At 46.4% G+C, this 20,841-nt stretch overlaps 7 protein-coding genes across 7 annotated transcripts; 4 read left to right on the top strand and 3 right to left on the bottom strand.

Annotated features, from left to right (window-relative positions):
• The first annotated feature begins 60 nt into the window (after positions 1-60).
• GGS25DRAFT_277101 (DNA polymerase alpha, subunit B) lies at positions 61-2,580 on the top strand. Its single transcript, XM_049257434.1, has 4 exons — positions 61-624; positions 692-874; positions 926-2,252; positions 2,323-2,580. Exons 1-4 carry the CDS (start codon positions 296-298, stop codon positions 2,497-2,499), a joined length of 2,016 nt encoding a protein of 671 aa, XP_049116588.1. The 5' UTR covers positions 61-295; the 3' UTR covers positions 2,500-2,580.
• GGS25DRAFT_277106 (splicing factor, Prp19-binding domain-containing protein) lies at positions 2,487-4,290 on the bottom strand. The gene has a single exon (XM_049257435.1). The coding sequence runs from the start codon at positions 4,095-4,097 to the stop codon at positions 2,661-2,663; it is 1,437 nt and encodes a 478-aa protein (XP_049116587.1). The 5' UTR covers positions 4,098-4,290; the 3' UTR covers positions 2,487-2,660.
• A 181-nt stretch (positions 4,291-4,471) lies between these two features.
• On the bottom strand, positions 4,472-5,400 carry GGS25DRAFT_490347 (Alb1-domain-containing protein). Its single transcript, XM_049260975.1, has 2 exons — positions 5,242-5,400; positions 4,472-5,169 (listed from the first exon to the last, which is right to left on the bottom strand). The coding sequence occupies exons 1-2, from the start codon at positions 5,273-5,275 to the stop codon at positions 4,619-4,621; spliced, it is 585 nt and encodes a 194-aa protein (XP_049116586.1). The 5' UTR covers positions 5,276-5,400; the 3' UTR covers positions 4,472-4,618.
• A 238-nt stretch (positions 5,401-5,638) lies between these two features.
• On the top strand, positions 5,639-8,711 carry GGS25DRAFT_277081 (cysteine proteinase). The gene has a single exon (XM_049257433.1). The coding sequence runs from the start codon at positions 6,116-6,118 to the stop codon at positions 8,246-8,248; it is 2,133 nt and encodes a 710-aa protein (XP_049116585.1). The 5' UTR covers positions 5,639-6,115; the 3' UTR covers positions 8,249-8,711.
• GGS25DRAFT_277079 (alpha/beta-hydrolase) lies at positions 8,552-9,974 on the bottom strand. Its single transcript, XM_049257432.1, has one exon. It carries the CDS (start codon positions 9,646-9,648, stop codon positions 8,854-8,856), a length of 795 nt encoding a protein of 264 aa, XP_049116584.1. The 5' UTR covers positions 9,649-9,974; the 3' UTR covers positions 8,552-8,853.
• A 58-nt stretch (positions 9,975-10,032) lies between these two features.
• GGS25DRAFT_490341 (histidine acid phosphatase) lies at positions 10,033-12,345 on the top strand. The gene is made up of 4 exons (XM_049260974.1): positions 10,033-10,678; positions 10,738-10,871; positions 10,925-11,073; positions 11,134-12,345. The coding sequence occupies exons 1-4, from the start codon at positions 10,519-10,521 to the stop codon at positions 12,173-12,175; spliced, it is 1,485 nt and encodes a 494-aa protein (XP_049116583.1). The 5' UTR covers positions 10,033-10,518; the 3' UTR covers positions 12,176-12,345.
• Positions 12,346-12,600: 255 nt separating this feature from the next.
• GGS25DRAFT_490338 (Sec8 exocyst complex component-specific domain-containing protein) lies at positions 12,601-16,613 on the top strand. The gene is made up of 2 exons (XM_049260973.1): positions 12,601-15,518; positions 15,580-16,613. Exons 1-2 carry the CDS (start codon positions 12,970-12,972, stop codon positions 16,241-16,243), a joined length of 3,213 nt encoding a protein of 1,070 aa, XP_049116582.1. The 5' UTR covers positions 12,601-12,969; the 3' UTR covers positions 16,244-16,613.
• The last annotated feature ends 4,228 nt before the right edge of the window (positions 16,614-20,841 follow it).

The following is a 20,841-nucleotide window of genomic DNA, read 5'->3' as shown; positions in this document are numbered from 1 at the left end:
TGTATGTATGTATGTACATAGTACTAACTAGTTAGGTACGAAACCACTTAACACGAACATTCTTAGAACGCGTCTAACTTACACATGTCACACCCTAGGTACATACAAGTACATAGGACGAAAAGCGCGTCTGAAAGTCTTCGCATACTCCCATTGAGGATAAAAACCAAGCCTGCTTTTTTGTTTCTACCCACAGCTGTCGAGTAAGAAGCAATACATATTAATTCTTGAGAAGAATAAGAAGAAAAGAAACAAAAGAAACAAAAGAAACAAAAAAACTGCAGGATCATACATCATGGCGGACGCAAATTTAGAAGAGTTAAATGCGCAGTTCGGCATGCCAAATAAGGAACTGGAGCCTGACATTATCTCCGAGTTGCAGTCTATCATGAGGATACATTCACTACCCGTCCAAGACTTGTACTTTAAGTGGGAATCCTACTGTATCAAAATGGATATGGATGGGAATAATTTGTCCCTGCAAAGCTTAAGAGCCTTTAAGCAAGATATCCAAGATGCCTTGGAACGAAGTAATCGAACACACCATTCTCATATCAAGACAGAGAAGCGCTCAGGTGCAACCCCCCGTGCTGCCGTCAAAAGTGGTACCGATGTATATGACATGTAAGTACTGTATTCGATGGCACTTCTATCATTGACACTACCTTGACACGAAACTGATCATCCCTAGGTTAGAAGGAATGGTTCCTGGCACACCTGCTACAGGAAAGTTGAACAAGAGCGCTTCCAAGAGACGAAGCCAACCAGAGACTCCCTCCTTAGCGCGAGTGAAGGGCAGTGCTCTTGGTAGCTCGCCTGACCAAAAGAGCCCCAAGCAAAAGGAGGATCGACTGGACTCTATGAATGCTGTCTCGTAAGTTGTAGTGAATACCTGCTGTTGGAAAAGTGCTAAGGAGTTATATAGAGCGACTTCTTTTAACGATCGTCAAAATCCAGGAGAAGTGACAGAAGTTTTGAATGATCATCTCAAGGCTTCTGAGCCTCCTATTGCGCCATATGGTGAGGCGCGAATCAAATTGAGTGCGGCTTCCGATTTGAAGAAATTAGGCTACAAAACGCTTGCTATGAAATCTTCAGAAGCTTCCGAAATTCTAGATGACCGGATAGATGATTTCCTAGGCTTTGTGAGAGACCATCATAACATAGACGAGAGCGAGTTCGGTAGTGCCGCTAGTCAGAGCACCACCAACATTATCGCCGTTGGCCGCATTGCGTCTGATTCTTTGCAAGGAAAACTGAATGACGCATCTCTTGTACTGGAGACTTCGAGGCGGACCGGAGGTGGTCGAAGGGTTTTGTTAAATTTACGGAAGCTCAACGGTCGCTACCAGTTTTTTCCCGGCCAGATTGTTGCGCTCAGGGGTATCAACTCATCTGGCAGCGAATTCGTCGTGGAGGAGGTGTTGGAAATCCCCTTGCTACCTAATGCTGCATCTGCGCCGTCGGCGATTGAGTCGCACCGGGAAAGACTTCGGGGCGGACCAGATGCAATGGACTCGGATGATGAGCCGGCCCCATTAAATATGATGATTGCCTCGGGCCCCTATTCAGCAGATGACAACCTCGATTTTGAGCCTCTCCACGCTCTTTGTAACCAAGCGGCAGATACGTACGCCGATGCCCTCATTTTAATAGGACCTTTTATCGACGTCGATCACCCCTTGATTGCTACCGGCGACTTTGATCTCCCCGAAGATGCCGATGTCAACCCAGACACAGCAAACATGTCTACCGCTTTCAAGTATATGATCTCCCCGATCTTAAACCGGCTTGTGGCACTGAATCCATCTATCACCATCCTCTTGGTTCCATCCGTGCGAGACATAATTGAGAAACACGTATCCTGGCCCCAAGACATCATCGCCCGGAAAGATCTGGGACTACATAAGAATGCGCGTATCATCGGTAACCCGATGATGCTGTTTATGAACGAGTCTATGTTTGGAATTTCATCTCAGGATGTTTTATGGGATTTGCGTCACCAGGAGCTAATTGGTCCCCGACCCACCAACCTAGACTTGTTCTCGAGACTTTCCAAATATCTAATCGAACAGCGACATTACTTTCCTATTTTTCCTCCAGCAGATCGGCAGAAGCTACCTCAAGTCGGCGCGGCAGATGGACTGCCTACAGGAGCTATGCTTGACCTGAGTTACCTCAAGCTCGGCGAGATGTTGAATGTGAGGCCCGACGTCATCATCACACCTAGTGCTTTGCCTCCTTTTGCAAAGGTAAGAATGAAATCCTCCGAGATATGTACTTTTTCAAGAGTACTTTCATTAGCATACTAAGTCGTACTAGGTTGTCGAAAGCGTCTTGGTTATTAACCCTGGCTACCTCTCGAAAAGGAGAGGCGCAGGCACATATGCTCGAATGACATTGTTTCCACCCAAAGTGACCGAGGAAGGGCTAGCTAGTGGAGGCATGGTTATCCATGAGGTGTTTAAGAGGGCTAGGGTAGAGATCACCAAGATATAGCTTAAGATGGGACTCAGCTTTACAGGATGTGGACGTACTTTGGGCTAAAATTTAAGACATCAACCAAAAAGGTGCCTTTCCTCTGTCAAAATTAACACTGGCATATCTATTTCCAGAGACTAGCATAAATGTACATGAAGTTGCCTAACGACTGAGATCCTTCATCTGGTATCTATCCTTCGTCTCTTGTCGCTTTCGTAATGGTCTACATCTTGTGATGAGTCTCTTTTCCTCCGGCTATTATTGCTATCTCGATCATGTCTCTTCGGGGACCTGGACCTGGACCTAGACCTATCTCGGTGACGTCTATGGTCATCACTTGGACGGTAGCTGTTTCGATTCTGGTCCCGGTTGCGGTATCTGTCTCTATCCGAACTTTTAGGACCTTCCGGCGCACCAGGAACGGATTTCCTCTCCCCAAGGGGCACCGCATTAGCCCCTCCGGGCCCTGATGCCTCTCTGGCGCGATCGGACTTGAACCTGTCGTCTACATTATATCGATCAAACTCCTTGCCCGGCCTCATATCGCGTATATCTCCCCATCGGCCCGTGTCCTCGGACTTGAGGTCTCTGTATTTGCTGGCACCCTTCTTTCCTAACTTGGTCATGTCGCGCATCTGTAGTGCCTTTGGAAGCAATTCCCGGTTTTTCACGTCGTCTGCGAATCTCGCGCCCATGATATCTCGGTTGGCTAAGCCTTCGGCCTCGGCCTCATCCCGGTAGAACGCGCCCTTGTGGAAGTACTTTTGCATGTATGACATCTTCCCTTTGGCGTCTTTCTCCTCCTTCTGCATGGCTAGGAAGGTTTCATCCTCCGCTTTTCGTTCCTCTTCTGTCAGATTTCTTCGCCGCTCGACTTCCGCTCTCTCCTTCTCGCGTACTTCGATAGCCTCGCGCTCCCGCTTGATGCGCTTCAGCTCACGCAACTTCCATGCTGCAAACTCAGCTTCGGGGTCGACATCATCCTCGGTGTCAACGTCGTCTTCGTCCTCCACGTTGTCATCCCAGTGTTTTTTCTTGGTTGCGCGCGCCGCAGCTGCTTTGCGCATTTGTTCCTCGACCATCTCATCCATGGCCTGCTTCTTTCTCATTTCCTCTTCGGCTAGCTTGGCGGCTTCGTCGTGCTCTTCGGTAGGCTCCTTGTTCCCGTTCCCGTTCCGTTGGCTCCTCGGTACAAATTTGGGTTTCAACATGAGTCGCCGTGGGGCTTCTTCTTCGCTGCTCTCTTCTTCCTCTTCCCCTTCATCTTCTCCGCTTTCCTCTTCGCTGTCCTCTTCTCCCTCGCTTTCTTCGGTAACAAACCCTTCCTCTGCTGCTAGGCGGGCTGCTTTTGCGGCCGCCACGCGTTGACTTTCTGCTTCATTCTCTTGCTTTCGGCGTCCATTGAGGTCTACTTTTCCAAGGTTGCTGATGATTTTGCCGGCACTAGGTACTTTTGGGGGCGGCGCAATCTTCCGTTGGGTTTGTTGCTGCTCGGCCTCGCCGCTGCCAGGTTCTGAATCGGAATCGGAATCTGAGTCTGAGGCCGCGCCTGTTGCTTTGCCGGCACGATAACGCGACGGACGCGTCGGGTTTGCTGTCATGCGTTTTGACTGCATTGTGGCTTAGGGTCGAAAAGATAAATCAAGTTAGGAAAATGTAAAAGTTGAAATGGAAGATGAGAATGTTTTCAAGAAAGAAAGTTTAGGTCGTTTAACTCAATAATTACATATTACCTTACATAGAGGCTTACATAGGTACATCCAATAACTACCTACCATACATGGTCATGTAATATGTAGTACCAAAAACATTTCAAGGTTTACAGGGGTGTACCAAGCTATCAGGGGGTATTTATTTCAAGTGGGTCATATCACACTACGACGTAGTTACATACCTAGGTTAATAGTTAAGTGTTATCGATAATCGATTACCATAGCCTCCCATAGCACTAGTACGTCGTAGACCAAGTCCGCCCTTTTTTAGTGGAGACGGCGCATTTGTCGCATTCGTCGCATTTGTGAAGTACTGTATGTAACTTAAAGTCTGGACATTAGAGAAGCTATCACAGTCTTAAGCCTTTACGCCAACAACGCCTAAAATAGGTATTTATGGAATTTCTTTCAAATTTCCCAGAAAATCATAAAATCCCGTCATATGCATCCATAGCTTCATTAGCAGGAGCCCCATCTATTGTTGCTGCTGCTGCTGCTGCTGCTGCCGCCACTGCTACACTATTGAAAGCTTTGGCTTTGGCTTTCTCAACATGTGCGTCGTCCATCTCTTCATCAAACTCGGAAACCTCTTCTTCTTGGTCTGAGTTGTCCTCGTCAGCCGCTGCGCTTTGGGGTATCTTCTTTGGCATAGGTATTTGGTTGTTGATATCATCCCAAGCCTTTCTGCGCGATTCAATTGTGCGGGCTTGTCCTTTACTTTTAGCCGTCTTCTTTTCTGTTCTCTCCGCAATGGCAGCAGCTCGGTCTTGGTCTTTCTCTTGTCTCCTCCGTGCTTTGGTACTTAGGTTCCTTCCTTTCTTTGTCTTCTTCGAAACGCCTGCTCCCTGATGTATGGAGAGTACGGAAGGGCGATGGTCGATCGATTCCACAGGAGGTTGAGCATTCTTCAGCGACTTGTCAGTATTGATGCTTGGGGACGTCGCACGCCTCGCAGCCCGAGAATGAAGAGACGGGCCTGTACGTAATAACGAATTGTTAGCTACCTAATAGATGATTTGATAGAACGAATTGAGTGTATATGTCGTACCCTTCTTCTTTTTTGCGATTACCCCTTTACCCATGGTTGCTATAGGTTCTGTAAATTTTTGGTTGTGTTAAATGTCTTTCTTCACTATTGTAGGAATTGTAACTTTGTAACTTGAATAATTTCTTAAAATTCCTCCCCGCAGGGTTGGGCGATAACGACATGCACTAAAACTGATAAGGCATGCCAAGAACGGACCTGCGTGGCAGCTTTGGCCAACAAAGTTAACTTATAAGAATTGCAGGAGATAGGGCTCCGCCATTGCCCTTCTCTAGTAAGTACAGATGTACACTAAAAGTATCACAAGTAGTAATCACAAGGCATATTTTGCGCTCAATCTTAACTTTTGAAACTTCCACTGTACTTACTTGGCCCCTTACCTTCTCGCTAAAAATAAACTATTGCATCCGCTCGCCCCAGGTGATGAGGCGCCTACCTTTGAAGTTTAGAGTACAGCAACTTTAATGACCTTTAAGGTTTCTTACATTGATTGATCGATCACTTTTTGATTTTTTTTATTCTTTATTTTTTGACTTCCGTCCAACATTCATCTACAAAGAAAACACATACCTTAGGTGTCATCGCAACAGATACAACTCTAGTAATCCGTAGGCACAACCTTACTACTACTTACGTATCGCGTCGCAATACGTGGAATTTATCAACTAGACTATCAGAGAAGAGAGTCATGTCGAAACCTTCTCTCTGCCATGGCTACGTTCGTCCACGATAAACTCGCATAACACACCTTACCTTGATGTTTCTGGTTTTCTTCAGTCGCTCACATACGCACTAGCATATATAAGTATATATAATATATACCTAATACATATGCGCTAGCAACATCCAACATCCAACATCCAATACAAATAACAGGATGCCCTCTCATCACGTAGAGCGACAAGTCGACCGCCTCGGCAGCTACTATTCTTCACACGCCCAAGCTCACGCTCAAAATACACTTTCAGAGCGATTGCAACAGCCTAGCGTGCTTATGTCCTTAGCTTTACTTCTATTCACTCTATTGTACCAGTCTTTACATTCTTCACCCTTCTCTCGCATACGACATCCCGGCGAGCTTCTCTGGAGTCTTATAGTAACCATCACTCCCGGGACTTTGCTCTATGCCCTCGACGACTGGATCCACCCACCGACCTTTCCGATCCCAGGGCCTGTGTTAGCGACACGATCCTGCTCTCGCGCTGCGAAATCCCAACTCCTCCGACGAATACTTGGAATGGATGGGTCAGCTGGTATCATGACAACTGTTGCGGATGCAAGTAGAAGAAGCCTTTCTACTTTGTCCAGCAATACCTTTGTCAAACCCAAGATCGATCGGCCACCCGGCTTAGGCAATTATGACAATTCATGCTTCCAGAATAGCATCCTCCAGGGACTCTCGTCACTGAAGCCATTCCCTGATTACCTGGCAAGGGTTTTGGAGCAAGATAAACTTAGGAGTGATGGCGAACCTGGCTCGGCTAGCACGTTACGGGACCTCATATCGAAATTGACGGACCCCAATTATAATGGAAAGACATTATGGACGCCCAAAAAGTTGAAGTCTTTAGACACATGGCAGCAGCAAGATGCGCAGGAGTACTACTCCAAGATACTCGATGAGGTTGAAAAAGAAATTACAAGTGCAACTGATCTTCAACATTGTTCATCCGGATTCGAACAAATTAACGCCAGAGACGAAACTGAGGATAGTCAGCATAGCGATGACAGCGGGTACCAGTCGTTGCCAGTGCTTGCCAAAGCCGGATCAGACGCCAGGGCTCTGAGAAATCCCTTGGAGGGTCTCATCGCACAACGAGTCGCATGTGTTCAATGTGGCTATTCCGATGGGCTCTCCATGATCCCCTTCAACTGTCTCACCCTCCATCTTGGACTCGACCAAACAGAGCATGATCTTTACGAGAGATTAGATTCATACACCGATTTAGAGACCATTCAAGGAGTTGAGTGCGCCAAGTGCACCTTATTAAAACTCCAGGGTCTGCTCAAAATCATCGTAGCTCGTGGCAAAGAGTTTGGCACAAATCCAACCAGCCCAGGAGGGCCTGTCTCTCGACTAGAGGCTACCGAACTCGCTCTTGAAGAAGATGATTTTGACGAGAAGACTCTGCAAGATAGATGCCAAGTCTCAAAGAAAATCAGTTCAACCAAGACCAAGCAGTTAGTCATTGCACGACCGCCTCAAAGCCTTGCCATTCATATGAACCGGTCAGTGTTCGACGAGAACACCGGCGCCATGTTCAAGAATTTCGCAGATGTTCGATTTCCAAAAACCCTTGACATTGGCCCATGGTGTCTAGGAAGCGCCGGCTCGCTTAGTTCTCTTAATAATAACAATAATAATCATACTGCTGCCGAGGACGAAGAGCAGTGGATCACGGACCCGAAATCGTCTATGGTATCTGGAGATCTAAAACCTTCCAAGATTAGCGGTCCAATTTACGAGTTACGCGCGGTCATAACCCATCAAGGCCGGCACGAAAATGGCCATTACATCTGCTACCGGAAGCATCCCTGCCGACCGTCCAAGCCTGACGATAACCTCATGGAGAAAGCGGAAGCAGAATTAGTTGATAATGGAGACGGTGGTGATGCCCAGGATACAAATAATACGCCAGTCGACGTGGATGATGATGATGATGATGCTGATGATGATGGAGAATCCGAGTCGGCCACAGGCATGAAATGGTGGAGGTTGAGTGACGAAACCGTATGGGACGTGTCCGAAGAATCGGTCTTAGCACAAGGCGGAGTGTTCATGCTTTTCTACGACCTGGTTGATCCCAATCAGATTCTCGTCTCCTCACTTCAACACGAAACGAAAATAAAAGACGGTATCACGGCATCTTCCCCTGAGCATGTTGTTATCGAGAAGACATCCACCGAAGACCCACAGGAAATCAAGTTCACCGGGTCAATTCTCATACCATTTCTAGCCGATGGTGAACGAGTGGATCCTAGTATTCCACTTGACCGACCTAATAGTTGATGACCACGATTGGGGCTAAAGACTTGTGTTCAACTAAGCTAGCTTCCTGTAGCAGCTAGGTCTTAGTTGGCGCAGAGCGTGTATTATGGTGGTTTGCTTTCTGCGCATAGCCATGGCGTTTTGGTGGAATGGACTATGGATGGATAGCCCTGGATTTATTATTTCATTTTCAGAGCCAGCTCAGCTAGCCTTAGCAGCGAGTGTGATTGTGCCAACTATATCTCCTCCTGTGTTCGTCGGATAGTGATGGTCTTGGGATGAATAATATCGGATGCAGCACGACCAAGTACCTGGTAGGTACCTATTGGCCTAGGCTAAATAAGTATGCCATAGAGCATAGATTGGTATCCGGTTTGCTCCGGAATGGGCAACATTGAGAATATAAATATATCTTAGAGACACATGTACATACTACGTGGTTGGACTACGCAGGAGTACTTGAGCATCAAAAGAGATGATAGTATAGATGGTCATCGAAAGGTTAAAGCCTACCTAGGTAGCCTCTAAGTATTGTGTTATAACTTTGTAAATGAGGGTATAATATAGCCCACGGAGCAGAGACTTAACATTCTTCTAGCAGTAAGCGATCGGTGCAACGGTTTGCTCTACCACCCGCGTAATCTTTCCGCAAAGAATTGCATGATTGGTAGCATCTCATCCCTATTCTTAGGCATGCTGTCATCGCTCTTCTTCCATTTGACTTCTCGCACGTCGACAAACTCTTTCTTTATACTATCCATTGCGTCCTCATCAAGCAACTCGGTGGACCTGCCATGACATACTAAGACTGGGGTTCGAGACTTCTCCCTAGCACCCAGCGTGGGTATCATGCTCACAGGCAAGGGGCCACCAATCGATATGGCCCCCTTGAACGCCGTTCCCGTAGCCACATCTCTCTCAGTGACATCGACAACCTTCTCACCTACGCAAATCCTTGACGACAAGCCGAGAGCCAGAGAGCCTCCCTGACCGAAGCCAAAGAGCAAGATGTCATTTGTCTCCCACTCGCATTTCTCTACGAGTGTCTCACGGATGAGTTTTCCTAGTACTAACTGTTCGGCCTTGGAGAAACCAGGATCGGGGTCCAAGTCCCCGGTCGACGGCGATAGAGTCAAGTCATCCCCCCAGTGAAAGTGGCTGGTTGGGCGAGAGAGATCAGAATCCGGAAGGCCGAGTAAGGTCGGTGGGAGTGGGGAGACACCGCGGACGGATATGGACAAGACACCAGGCAGGTTCAAGTTCTTAGCAAATGTAGCGAAAGATACATCTGAATCTCCGAGGCCGTGAAAGAGGATAAGAATGGCGGTTGTGGTTTCTGGGACTTCGGGAAATACCAGTGATATATGCAATGAGGCTGATAAATGGTTGAAGTCCTCCGGTTTAGGTATTCTGGTAGGCATCGTTTTGTTTCTCCTTTTTTTTTTTTTCCTCTCCTTTCTCCTTTCTCCCCCCCTTTTCCCTCCTTCTATTTTTCCTTTCCTTTGCTGAACTTGATGTACTTAATTCTGTCTGATTATCAAGGCCGTGTCTGGCCGATACAACAACGGGGATGGTTGACGTTGACTTCCGGGGCCGGGCTTTAGTTGGAGATGGGGAATTAATGAATGCACATGTGGTTTAGTCTTTTTGAGGATTAACTAATGTCAGGTACAATACGACCTTTAAGTTTTTTAGTACTAGGTATTTATCCATATGTCACATGCATCTAAGCCAGGTAAGTGGTAAGTGGTAACTGGTATGTAAGTAAAGAATCAAGATTCTATGAATTTACTTGATCTTTTCCAAATTATGTAACAACCCACTGCAACTGCAGTATTAACAGCCTTAGGAGGTACATAATGACTCCGAGGCTACTACTACGTGATATGGGCTTCTTGTCCGAATTGGCAGGTCAATCTCCGATGGGCTTCGTAGTTATCCTCTGGGAAGCTAGAACCTAAGTTACCTAACAGCCTGCGCAAACCAGAACGCCATCACTTGACACGTGCTGCCATGCCAACATCGACACCCTGTACCCCCCCCCTAGTGTCTTTGACTTAGTTAGTACGCACATGTTCAACAGCTTTGGCTTGGATTATAAGCCTACATCGATGTAAGTATGGGATGCATACATATATATCTATTAAGGTAGATATATAAATACAGACCACCATGTCCAGTTCCTAGTCCTAGTGTCTAGTCGAACAGAGCGCTCTTCTCTTCTCATATTGTCTGCCTACTTGCAAGTTCAATGATGATAATTCTGCTTGTCCACTTAACAACATAACACGATGTATTTCTCGTGGGCTATTGCTATATCCCTGGAAGTTGTAATAATCTCCGCTGCAGCTACTCCTTATCTCGCTCCACCACAAGACATACTCTTCCCTTCTAGCAAGACTGCGACAAATCCCCTTCAGTGGCTAGGTGCTAATGGCCCCTGGTACGCCGGTAAGCGGAAATATTGAAAATACTGGATGCCAAGTTGAGCTCATCATTTACCTATCTAGGCCCGGACGTCTTTAAGATCTCATCTGAGGTTCCTGAAAATTGTCATGTTGATCGAGCTGCGTACGTTTTGAGACATGGCTCGAGGTATCCGGACCAGGGAGCTTACAACGGCTGGGTATCCATGTACGAACGGGTTAGTGCTTGAAATGCCGATATAGAAACCTAATGCCAGCTAAATGCTCGTAGTTTCAATCTGCCAACTACACACCAAGTGGGAGTCTGTCCTTCTTACGTACCTGGCAACCTGTTCTTACGAATCCCGAGTTGCAAATCGCTTTCGAGAACCCTACTGGTGCGAAGGAGTCCTTTGATTTAGGATACACGCTACGAACAAGGTTGCTCTTCTCTTGTGTTGTGTTGGCTCAGTCTAAAAGGATGTCAACTAATTGCTGCAGATACCCTGACCTGTATCGTGAGGGAGATGGCTTCATGGTATGGGCTAATAACTATACTCGAGTACTTCAGACTGCGTCCATGTTTGTTCATGGCTTTTTAGGCGCTACTGCGTCCAAGAAAGGGAGCGTCATCTCGGTAACATCTCGAGGTTTCCCTGCCAGCGTTGGGGATTCACTTGCCCCTTCGGACATGTGTCCTAATTTCAAAGACTTGGAGGGAGGAGACTATAAGACATCATGGGATAACATATGGATCCCACCCGTCCAAAAACGGTTGCAGTACCTGATCGAGGGTAATTTGACTCTTACAACTAGCGATGTGAACCAGATTCCATATCTATGTGGCTTCGAGAGTCACATCACCGGCCGCCTTTCACCGTGGTGTAGCGTGTTCACCGACGAGGAATTGAAGCAGTACGAGTACTCGAACGATCTTCGATATTACTATGGGATTGGGCCAGGCACGGATCTTCCCAAAAAGATGATGACCCCGTTCTTAAACGAGCTCGTTGACATACTGCAAAACGGAACTGTCAATGGTACTAAGGCTGACGGATCACTGTTCGAATTGCCAAAACTCATCATGTCGTTCTTGAATGATGGTCAGTTGACAGAACTTGTCACCGCAAGTGGAGTTTTCGACGGACAGCCACCGTTATCCCCTAAAAAGAAGGACGACAATAGACTCTGGGTAGGCTCGAGATACGTGTCGATGAGGGGCACTGTCGCATTCGAGCGTCTCAACTGCCTTGGAGAGGGTCATCCGAGCTCTTCCAGGCTGGAAAAAGTTGTGACCAATACCACATACGTCCGCATCCTCTTGAACGATGCGGTTTATCCGATCCAATCCTGCAAAAATGGGCCAGGATCGTCCTGTAAGCTGAGCGACTATGCGAGGTATATCAAAGCCAAGTATGCTTCGGAAGGAAACTGGATTACCAACTGCAATGTTACGATTACCGACGACACGCCAACGACTGTGAAGGGTGCAAGCTTCTTTACGGATCTTGGTAAGTCCTGGGTTAAGCAGCTGGGGGTTTGAGGTGTAGCATATAGGAATATAACAAAAAGTAATAAACTTGGTTCTGAATAGGGAACATACTATGTACATATGTTATCCCCATGATATTATTATCAATACCTACCTATGTAGGTCCTAGGATAGGATATGTGTAGAATTCAATGTTGAAGTTCAAGGTTTCCAGGTTGCAAGGCCCCCATTACATACCTAGGTATTTTTGGCCTTCAATGGTACTTAACTAGGTACCTATAACTAGTAGTGAAGCTTTACATATGTCATACCTAGTAGCGTGGTACAGGGTACCTCTAGGTACCTGTTAGTGGGGTTCATTATACACTACTAGGTACCTAGTAGTAACCTTAACAAGCATTGGTTAACTACCTACTACTAGTAGTACATAGTTACCTAGGTTAGGTAGTTAGGTAGTAGTAACTAACTATTACCTCCAATTGCCAACTTCAACAAATCCACTTCCATTCACTTCCACTTCTATGTACATCCCATTCATCTCGGCCAGGACCCCGCGATCCATGTGATACGACACGAAACGATACGATATACGATACCATCTTGATTTACTATAATACACCGCGAACCGTATTTACCCCTGACACCTAACTATAGGTGTACTTCCATCCTTCACGAGGAGACATACCTGTATGAGGAAAACAGGAGGAATCCCTCGATCGAACCAAAGAACCTGCCCATATAGCTACGTCCCCACCAAATAAATGAAATAGGTGCAGAACTCGACATCATACTAGGTAGCTTCTACGTGCCGGCCAAGCTACCACGCCGAATGCATCACTGCCACCATGTCCAACCGATATGGCGGATCATTCCGCAATGGCAATGGCAATGGCTCTGCTGCTAGACCAGATGCCGATTACGATCCTTTTGGCGATGGCTACGGAAGTGATCGCTTTGCCGCTCCTGCTCGCCAACCGAATCCTCGAAGGACACCACTCGATTCTTCCCGAGGTGCCGGAAGTACTTCTCTAGCATCTAGAGCCCAACGTGTGGATGAGACAAACGCCGAGCGACAGATTAGCCAAGTCCTTGAACTCATCAAGGCCGAATGGCCTGCCATGGTCCAGAACGACTGCATACCCGTATCACTCGCTCTTCAGTTATTAGATAACAGCTCCGTCGGTCGAGCACACGAATATCGAGATTTCAAGAAAACACATCAATACTTGCAGGATTCACTCAAAAATATTGTACACGAGCATCATCAGGGTTTCAATAGTTCCATTGGTACCTTCCACAAGATCCAAGGGAGCATACAGTCCTCCCAGAAACGGGTTCGCCATTTGAAGGATTCCCTGACCGCCTCACGAACGAACCTCTGCATAACAGACCCCGAACTGAAAAAATTATATCGGACATCGCAGATGTATGACGATGTACTGCAGACGCTGAACGAGCTGGAAGATCTGCGAACAGTGCCAGATCAACTCGAGGCTCGCATATCGGAGAAGCGATTTTTGACTGCCGTTGAGGTCCTGCAAAATGCATTGCGAAAACTGCGAAGACCGGAACTAGATGGTATTGGGGCCCTGAGCGACCTGAGAAGCTATCTTGCCAACCAAGAGACCGCGTTGATGGATATCTTGATTGAAGAACTCCACGAGCACCTATACTTGAAGTCGCCATACTGCCAGGAGCGATGGCAGAATCTGGCCAAGAATCAGGGTGCTTATAACGAAAACTACAACTCAGGCGTGTTAACCCCCTTCCACCTGGTCCTGGATACGATGGACCTCGAACAACCAGTTACTGAAGACCCGGCAAAAAATCCCGAATCAGATACGTTCTACTATGTCAGCCTTGTTGTTGAGTCCCTCAATAAACTTGGACGGCTGGAAAGTGTGGTTGATACCTTGAAGCAACGGCTCCCGGTTGAGCTGTTCTCTATCGTGAATGAGACAATTAATGAAGTTGACCAGAGACATCCCAGCTCATTAAGAGGTGGCTCGGGCAACACGCAAGGCTTACAAATGTATGGCAGCAGAGAAACCCAAATGCGTGCAGATGTCATCTACGATCTTTTATGGACGTTGTTTGGCAAATTCGAAGCGATTGCTGAAGGACATCGAGTCTTTCACGAGGCAATCAAGGCGCTTATACGACGAGAGGGTGCTGGTAACAACAGCACCCTTCTTGGGAGCTTTAGGGAGCTGTGGAACCTTTACCAAAATGAAATACGTGCCCTTCTTCACAATTATGTCACGACAGACGCAGACCTCTATCAATTCCAGACGTCCGTGAGACAAGGAGGAATGCTTAACGGTGGCATGGATACATCCAGGGAGCATCTCTTCAAGTTCTCTGAAGCAGACCCCAAGTCTGTCGAGATGACAACCGAGTACGAAGCGCTTGACAGCATCATACGAGCTGCAGTGCCCGGCCTCACGTCTGCCTCTCGAAAAACAACGAATTTGGACAAAAGAGCAGCCGGTAGAGAGGCGAGGAAGAGCGCATACGCGGGAGCTTATGACCGCAGGAACGTACCCGGCTCCTATAAGTCGCTTGTGGAACCAAGCGTATTCAACATGAGTCTTCTACTACCCCCAACTCTGGTTTTCTTACAACGCCTGAAAGCAATTGTTCCCCCTGGCTCGGACTTGGCTGCGAGCACTCTGACATCGTTCTTGGATAATTTCCTGGTCAATGTTTTCCAGCCGCAGTTAGATGAAACCCTGAGTAAGCTGAGCGACTCTGTATTTGGAGAAACAGATTCGTTCCAACAAGATCCGGACTGGGCTTTGGTAGCCCGTCGTCCTATTTTTAAGGGGACGGCCGCCTTCTTTGCAGTTATTACCGCTTTCTGCCGCATGCTCGGGACAATTCCACATGATCAGGCGCTAAGTTCTCTGATTATTTCTCAGATGGTCAGGTACTACGATCGATGTTTTATATGGTTTAAGTCCCTGGTTGCTAAAGCTCAAGAGCCGTCTACGGCACCGCAGTCGTTGCGGTATTCCGCTGAGCTTGCCATTGGAGAAGGAGATCTTCAGGAGACGGTCAAAAGACTCTGGGCCTCGGACGAACTTGAAGATGATCTTATAGAGAAGGAAGTCGTATTGCTTATTAAGCATGCCAATGAACGGTCTCTTGAGCCAAACGATGTTATCCAAGACCGCGACGTTATTTCCTCCTTGTGTCTACTGTATACGAGTATGAAATGGCTATCGGTGAGGATTGTTAGTTTGCGACACATCACTCATTTCGACACCGATTCTTCTCGGCCTACGTTACCAAGGAACCAAAACCGCCGCTGGACTCTATTGAATGACCCTAGTAAGGCAAATAACGAGCAGCAAGGTCCTGTGTACCTGCCCATGACACAGGAAACTGTTCAGTAAGTATCTCTACTTCCACCTTGGCTAAATTATGATGGTCACCTAACCAGGCTGCCTTAGATCCTTTGACAACATAGTATCGGCTTTCGAGGAATTTGCTGGGACGGTGCTCCTAACGTTACATATGGAAATACGGTGCCGCATCCTCCAATCTCTGGGTGTGGCGCTTTCCCCGAAAACGGCGCCGTATGTCCTAGGCGAACAAGAGATAAAGGAGCCGGACCCGCAAATTCTTTCGCTGAATGCCGAGCTCATTGCCTACGATGAGACTGTCGTACGTTTCCTCCGCGACAGCGAAACGGCATTCGTGCGGACGGGCCTAGGCCTCCTCGTCAAGTCGTACCTGGTGACCAATGCATCTGCTACACAGCCCATGAATATGCGCGGATGTGAGCGCATGCAACTCAACATTCTTGTGTTGCAGCAAAACCTCAAAAATATCGAGGCAGGGGTAGACCTCGCGCGGGCAGCGAACTACTTCAGCCTATTCCAGGAAGGGCCAGATCGAATTGTCGAAAAGGCCAAGCGCGACAAGGAGCGCGAGACGTCAGGCGGCGCCACCTTACCGGAGTCGGAACGGTTTACCTACGACGAACTTAGAGCTCTCATTGAGCTATGTTTCAGCGAACAGCTGGCGGATCCCGAGCGGGGGGTTGCTTCAGCTGCTAAGAGACAAATGGGCGAGAAAATGCTGGCGTTGAGCGAATCCATGTGGCAGAGTTGAGGGGGTTCTATGTACATGAGCATTACGTACGATGGTAACTAGTCACTATCTCGTGTGATCTAGCCTACGTGTATAATTACGGTGGGTGGCGGACATGCCGGAACGAAGGCCTCCCACTTGTACGGAAAGTGTTTTGCCTCCACGGCCCCGATATTATAAGATTTTTAGGTACGGAATACTAGACAGCGACATATTTGATTGATAATTGCTATCATGCTGCTTTGTTTTTGTAGTTGACAAGTATATATATACATATATATATGTCCCTAAGCATGTTTGTGCAATATAACTATACCTAGGTATAAATGATTCCTTGGACAGGCTGACTGGTCCTTATGAGTGCCACTTGTCTGCTAAGCATGAGCCAACCCAGCCAAATTCAATGTTATGTTATGCTGAAAAAAGACGTGTACAAATTAACTAAAGTGGCTTTTTCGTTAACGTCACCAAGGCGTGCCTGGTACTTGCTGTGACATTGAGTGAGAGCGGTGAAGGCATAGGCGAGATAAGGGGCAGGAAAACGTCGGTGTATCGTTGACCTACCTACCTCCGTGCCTAGATGGGGAAATAGGGGCGAACCTAGACTTAAAAGGCTGTTCCTTGCCTGCTCGTCCCTCTCAGGTGCCTACATAGTACCTAGTACTATTATCTCGGTAGTCTTAACGGATTGAACGATCAAGCCCTGTGGCTACACTTGACGCATAAATTACCTTTACAATTGATAAAATCTTAGTAGGTATGCAGGTATACCTACATACATTACATACATTACATACATTATGACGATGGCTGTATCCGAGGGACAGGAAGGTTCAGAAAGGTCCCATGACTCTGGTTACATATCTACATATCCTCTGAAAGAAGATCTCGCATGGCGACTATAATACGATACGAAGAGATTGGGTATGGCGGCGGTATAATATCCAATTACGAATACATACAGATACATATCCTGTGAATCTCATGCACAAAATACCTACATATCTAGGTTAGTGTGCACACCTACCTAGGGGACAATACATAGTTATTATGTAGCGTATCACTTGGGCGGCTACTAGGTATTATGTATTATTCTCCTATACCGAAAGGTGCAGCTGGCCGGGAGCTCACCGTCGGTTGACTGGCTGCGGATAGCTTTAGATCGGCGGTGGGCGAAAGACAAAACCTTGGCACATCCTCTCGATGTGGCGGTGCGCGGAGTTATGCTACTGGCTAGTAACTATGTAGCATACCTACATATTCCTAAACTTCTACTGCAGGGTGGTGGGATGGGTGGCATTTGAGGAGGCGATTGTAGTATCAAGTGTTTGTCGGTAGAGCTTAATGTGCCAAAGCTCAGATGAGTGACATCCCAGGTTTTTGGCCGAAGACTTCGCTTCCTTTCTTAACTTTGGCGTAATACTTCCAAGGTTAACATTGAAAGTCCTTTACATGTGTAGTAGGAAGATGCGTCTTATATCAATAACTACCTAGGTACCCTAGGTACCCTAGGTAGTAAGATTTACGATGCATCCAACCGGCGCGTAAGGGGTTACTAAATTTACATTTCTCTTTTCTTTTCCCTTTCTTCCAGTTCTTTCTTCGTCTATTTTTCCTTGGTCCTCGGGGCAGGTTGCATGCCGATGTCCGAATCTTCAAGGGCTGGTGCCACTTTGCCATGAAAACTAAGCTACATACATTCAAGTTGTGTGTTATGTGCATGAGCGCTTCATAGGTAAATCACAAGGACGTCGGCAATGGTCAACACACTACACACGACACACACACGACACACGCACACATACATTTCTTCCATGTGGCGTTCCAAAGCGACGTCTGACGCGAAACAGTGACATGTAATTGGTCAGAACCGCAGGCGAGAGAAATGAGTTCCCTGGAAGACCCAATAGGAAGAGGATTGAAGGCGCAACGTTGCTACTAAATTGGAATGGTCCAATGCACGATGACAGCAGGCAATTGAATCCAGCTTGCTACGATGTTGACATAATACATACATAGTCATGAATATGGGAATATGGGAATATGGGAATATGTACCATTGAACAATGAAGTTATTGATAGGTAGGTACTAAGATTGAATCCCTTAGAGGCAGATACGTAGGGTAGTTATTAGGCAGTTATATGTAAGAGATAATATGCATAAGTACATAAAGTTCAAGTTACAAGATGAGAAATTAGCATTAGTTAATTAGAGGTTGATGCAGTTGATGCAGTTGATGCAGTTGATGCAGTTGATGCAGCTAATGCAGCTAATGCGACTAATATAGCTACTAACAGCAACACTATGATGTTCAATGACGTGGGTAACTGCTTACATAGTAGAATAGAACCGATATTACCTACCTAAAATGTATCTCGAATATCATTTATGCTTTGCTTGATACATAGTATTACATACTACCTAGGGTAGGCACATGTTCCCTATGTTGGTGAAACTCATGCAGAACAACAACGAAATGAGAAACCCCATACATAATAGAGGCCATCCATAATTAATTATTCTAGAACTACACAGAAGGCCCAAGCTGCTGACTTGACTAACACACTATCCTAGGTTAGATACATAGTGGGTAGTTATTAATATGTAGTAGCATTGGAAAGTTTCAGTATAGCAACATTGAAGAGCCTCAACTCCTATTTCTTTATTCTCCTTATTATTTAACTAGTTACATAGCACTCACCCAGGTAACCAGGTTATGTGTGTACTATGTAGGTGTACTGTAAATAGTTGCCTAACCTAGGCCCTACATACCTAACCTAGTACGTATGTTACCACGATATATGCGCAATACTATGTATGTCACAATGTGCAATACTATGTAAGTATTATCAAGGTAGTACCACTTATTCTCATCTACCGACGCGTTAATGTACCGGCATAATTAATAATAATAAATAATAGTAATAACAAAACGAACGTTAAAAGTCAAGCTGGAGCAGGATAATGGAACCAAATTGACCTAAAGCAGACTTAGATAAGGAAGTTAATTAAACACAAACTATCAGACGACGGACGGTAGGTACGCAGGTAAAATTCAGGATTGTGAGATTAATCCAAATCTGGTTAGAAGGGGTAACAAAGTCGGTACTGCTCAGTACGTCTAAAAACACTACAACTATTTTCTAAAAACACTACACTTTCCTATTTGAGTCTAGTAATTACATGCGACACTCCACCACCTAATTTCATAACGTTTTTATCCAACTACATAATTTAAGAGTTTTGCTATGTGCACTACCATTAAGTATTGTACATCCCATAAGTCCACTAAACCTTAAAAGCCAGGGCCCGTCCAACCCATCCATCCCATCCATCCAAATAACTCTTCAGCCATATGTCGCATCACGATGCAACCAGATTCAATTGAAAGAGAATCCGGTTGCCAATTGATTGATATAGGTCTCAGATTGAAGCGATGCGTGGTCGCAAAGTTATTCAAGTAAATAGGTGGCGGAACGGGAGGCACGTGATCACCCTTAGAGCCACACTATGGGCCCTTAGCGCCCTTGGAGCCCTTAGACCCAAACCTTATTGAATAGTTTCAACCCTGAATAACTTTCCAACCACATGTCGCACCAGGATGCACCCGGGTTCAATTGAATGGTAATTCAATTGCCAATTGATTGGTACAGGTCTCGAACTGAGGCAATATGTGGTTGAAAAGTTATTGTGGTAAATGTATCGTGTAAATGTATCGTGGGAGGTCACGTGATACTACTTAGCGTAACCCCAGGGGCTTTAGGCGGCTCTAAGGGCCTTAGCGTGGCTCTAACAGCTCTTAGTGTGGCTCTAAAGGTAGTCACGTGACGCCCGGACTGCCACCTTTTTGCTTGAATAGCTCAGCGACCACCCATCGCCTCAATTTGAGACCTACATCAATCAATCGGTAATTAAATGCGCTTTCAATTGATTCCGGTTGCATCGTGCTGCGATATATGGTTGAAAGGTTATATGGATTGAATTGATGTGGGCAGCTGGGGCCGTTAGAGGCGCTAGATTAGGCCCGGATTTGAAGATTTAGGGCATGTACCGTACCTGATGGTAGTGCATATAGCAAAACTCTTAAATTATATAGTTGGATAAAAACGTTATGAAATTAGGTGGTGGAGTGTCGCATGTAATTACTAGACTCAAATAGGAAAGTGTAGTGTTTTTAGAAAATAGTTGTAGTGTTTTTAGACGTACTGGGTACTGCTTCATACTGCCTCATACTGCTTCATACTGTGCACATGTGCTACAATTAGCCTACAATTAGGAGTCGAGAGGGATTCAAGGGGGAAGGAATTAGGGGAATTAGGGGGAGTGGTGGCTTATAGCACAAGTACAATACACACTACCCTAGGTAGCTATACACACAGTATCTACTAGGTAGGTGGTACTCCAGCGCTAGTAGGATTTACCTTCCCAGCTAAGTATCCTAGCGTTTAAACCGTTTGCCCGTTCCCCCTTTAGACGGGGCCGTCACTTACTTGACAATCCCCTTTGAATTTCAACATTGGACGAGGCCCCCTTCCCAGTTCCAACCTCCATCCCCGGCTCCATGTCCAGCTCCGTCGCAAAGTATTGAAGGGGAAGAAACAAAAAAACAAAGTCATCT

The sequence above is a fragment of the Hypoxylon fragiforme genome (genome assembly GCF_022984875.1).
Source record: "Hypoxylon fragiforme strain CBS 206.31 chromosome Unknown GGS25scaffold_5, whole genome shotgun sequence".
Classification (NCBI taxonomy): Eukaryota; Fungi; Ascomycota; class Sordariomycetes; order Xylariales; family Hypoxylaceae; genus Hypoxylon; species Hypoxylon fragiforme.
Note: the sequence above shows the minus strand (reverse complement) of the source record. Positions and strands in the feature narration are given on the sequence as shown.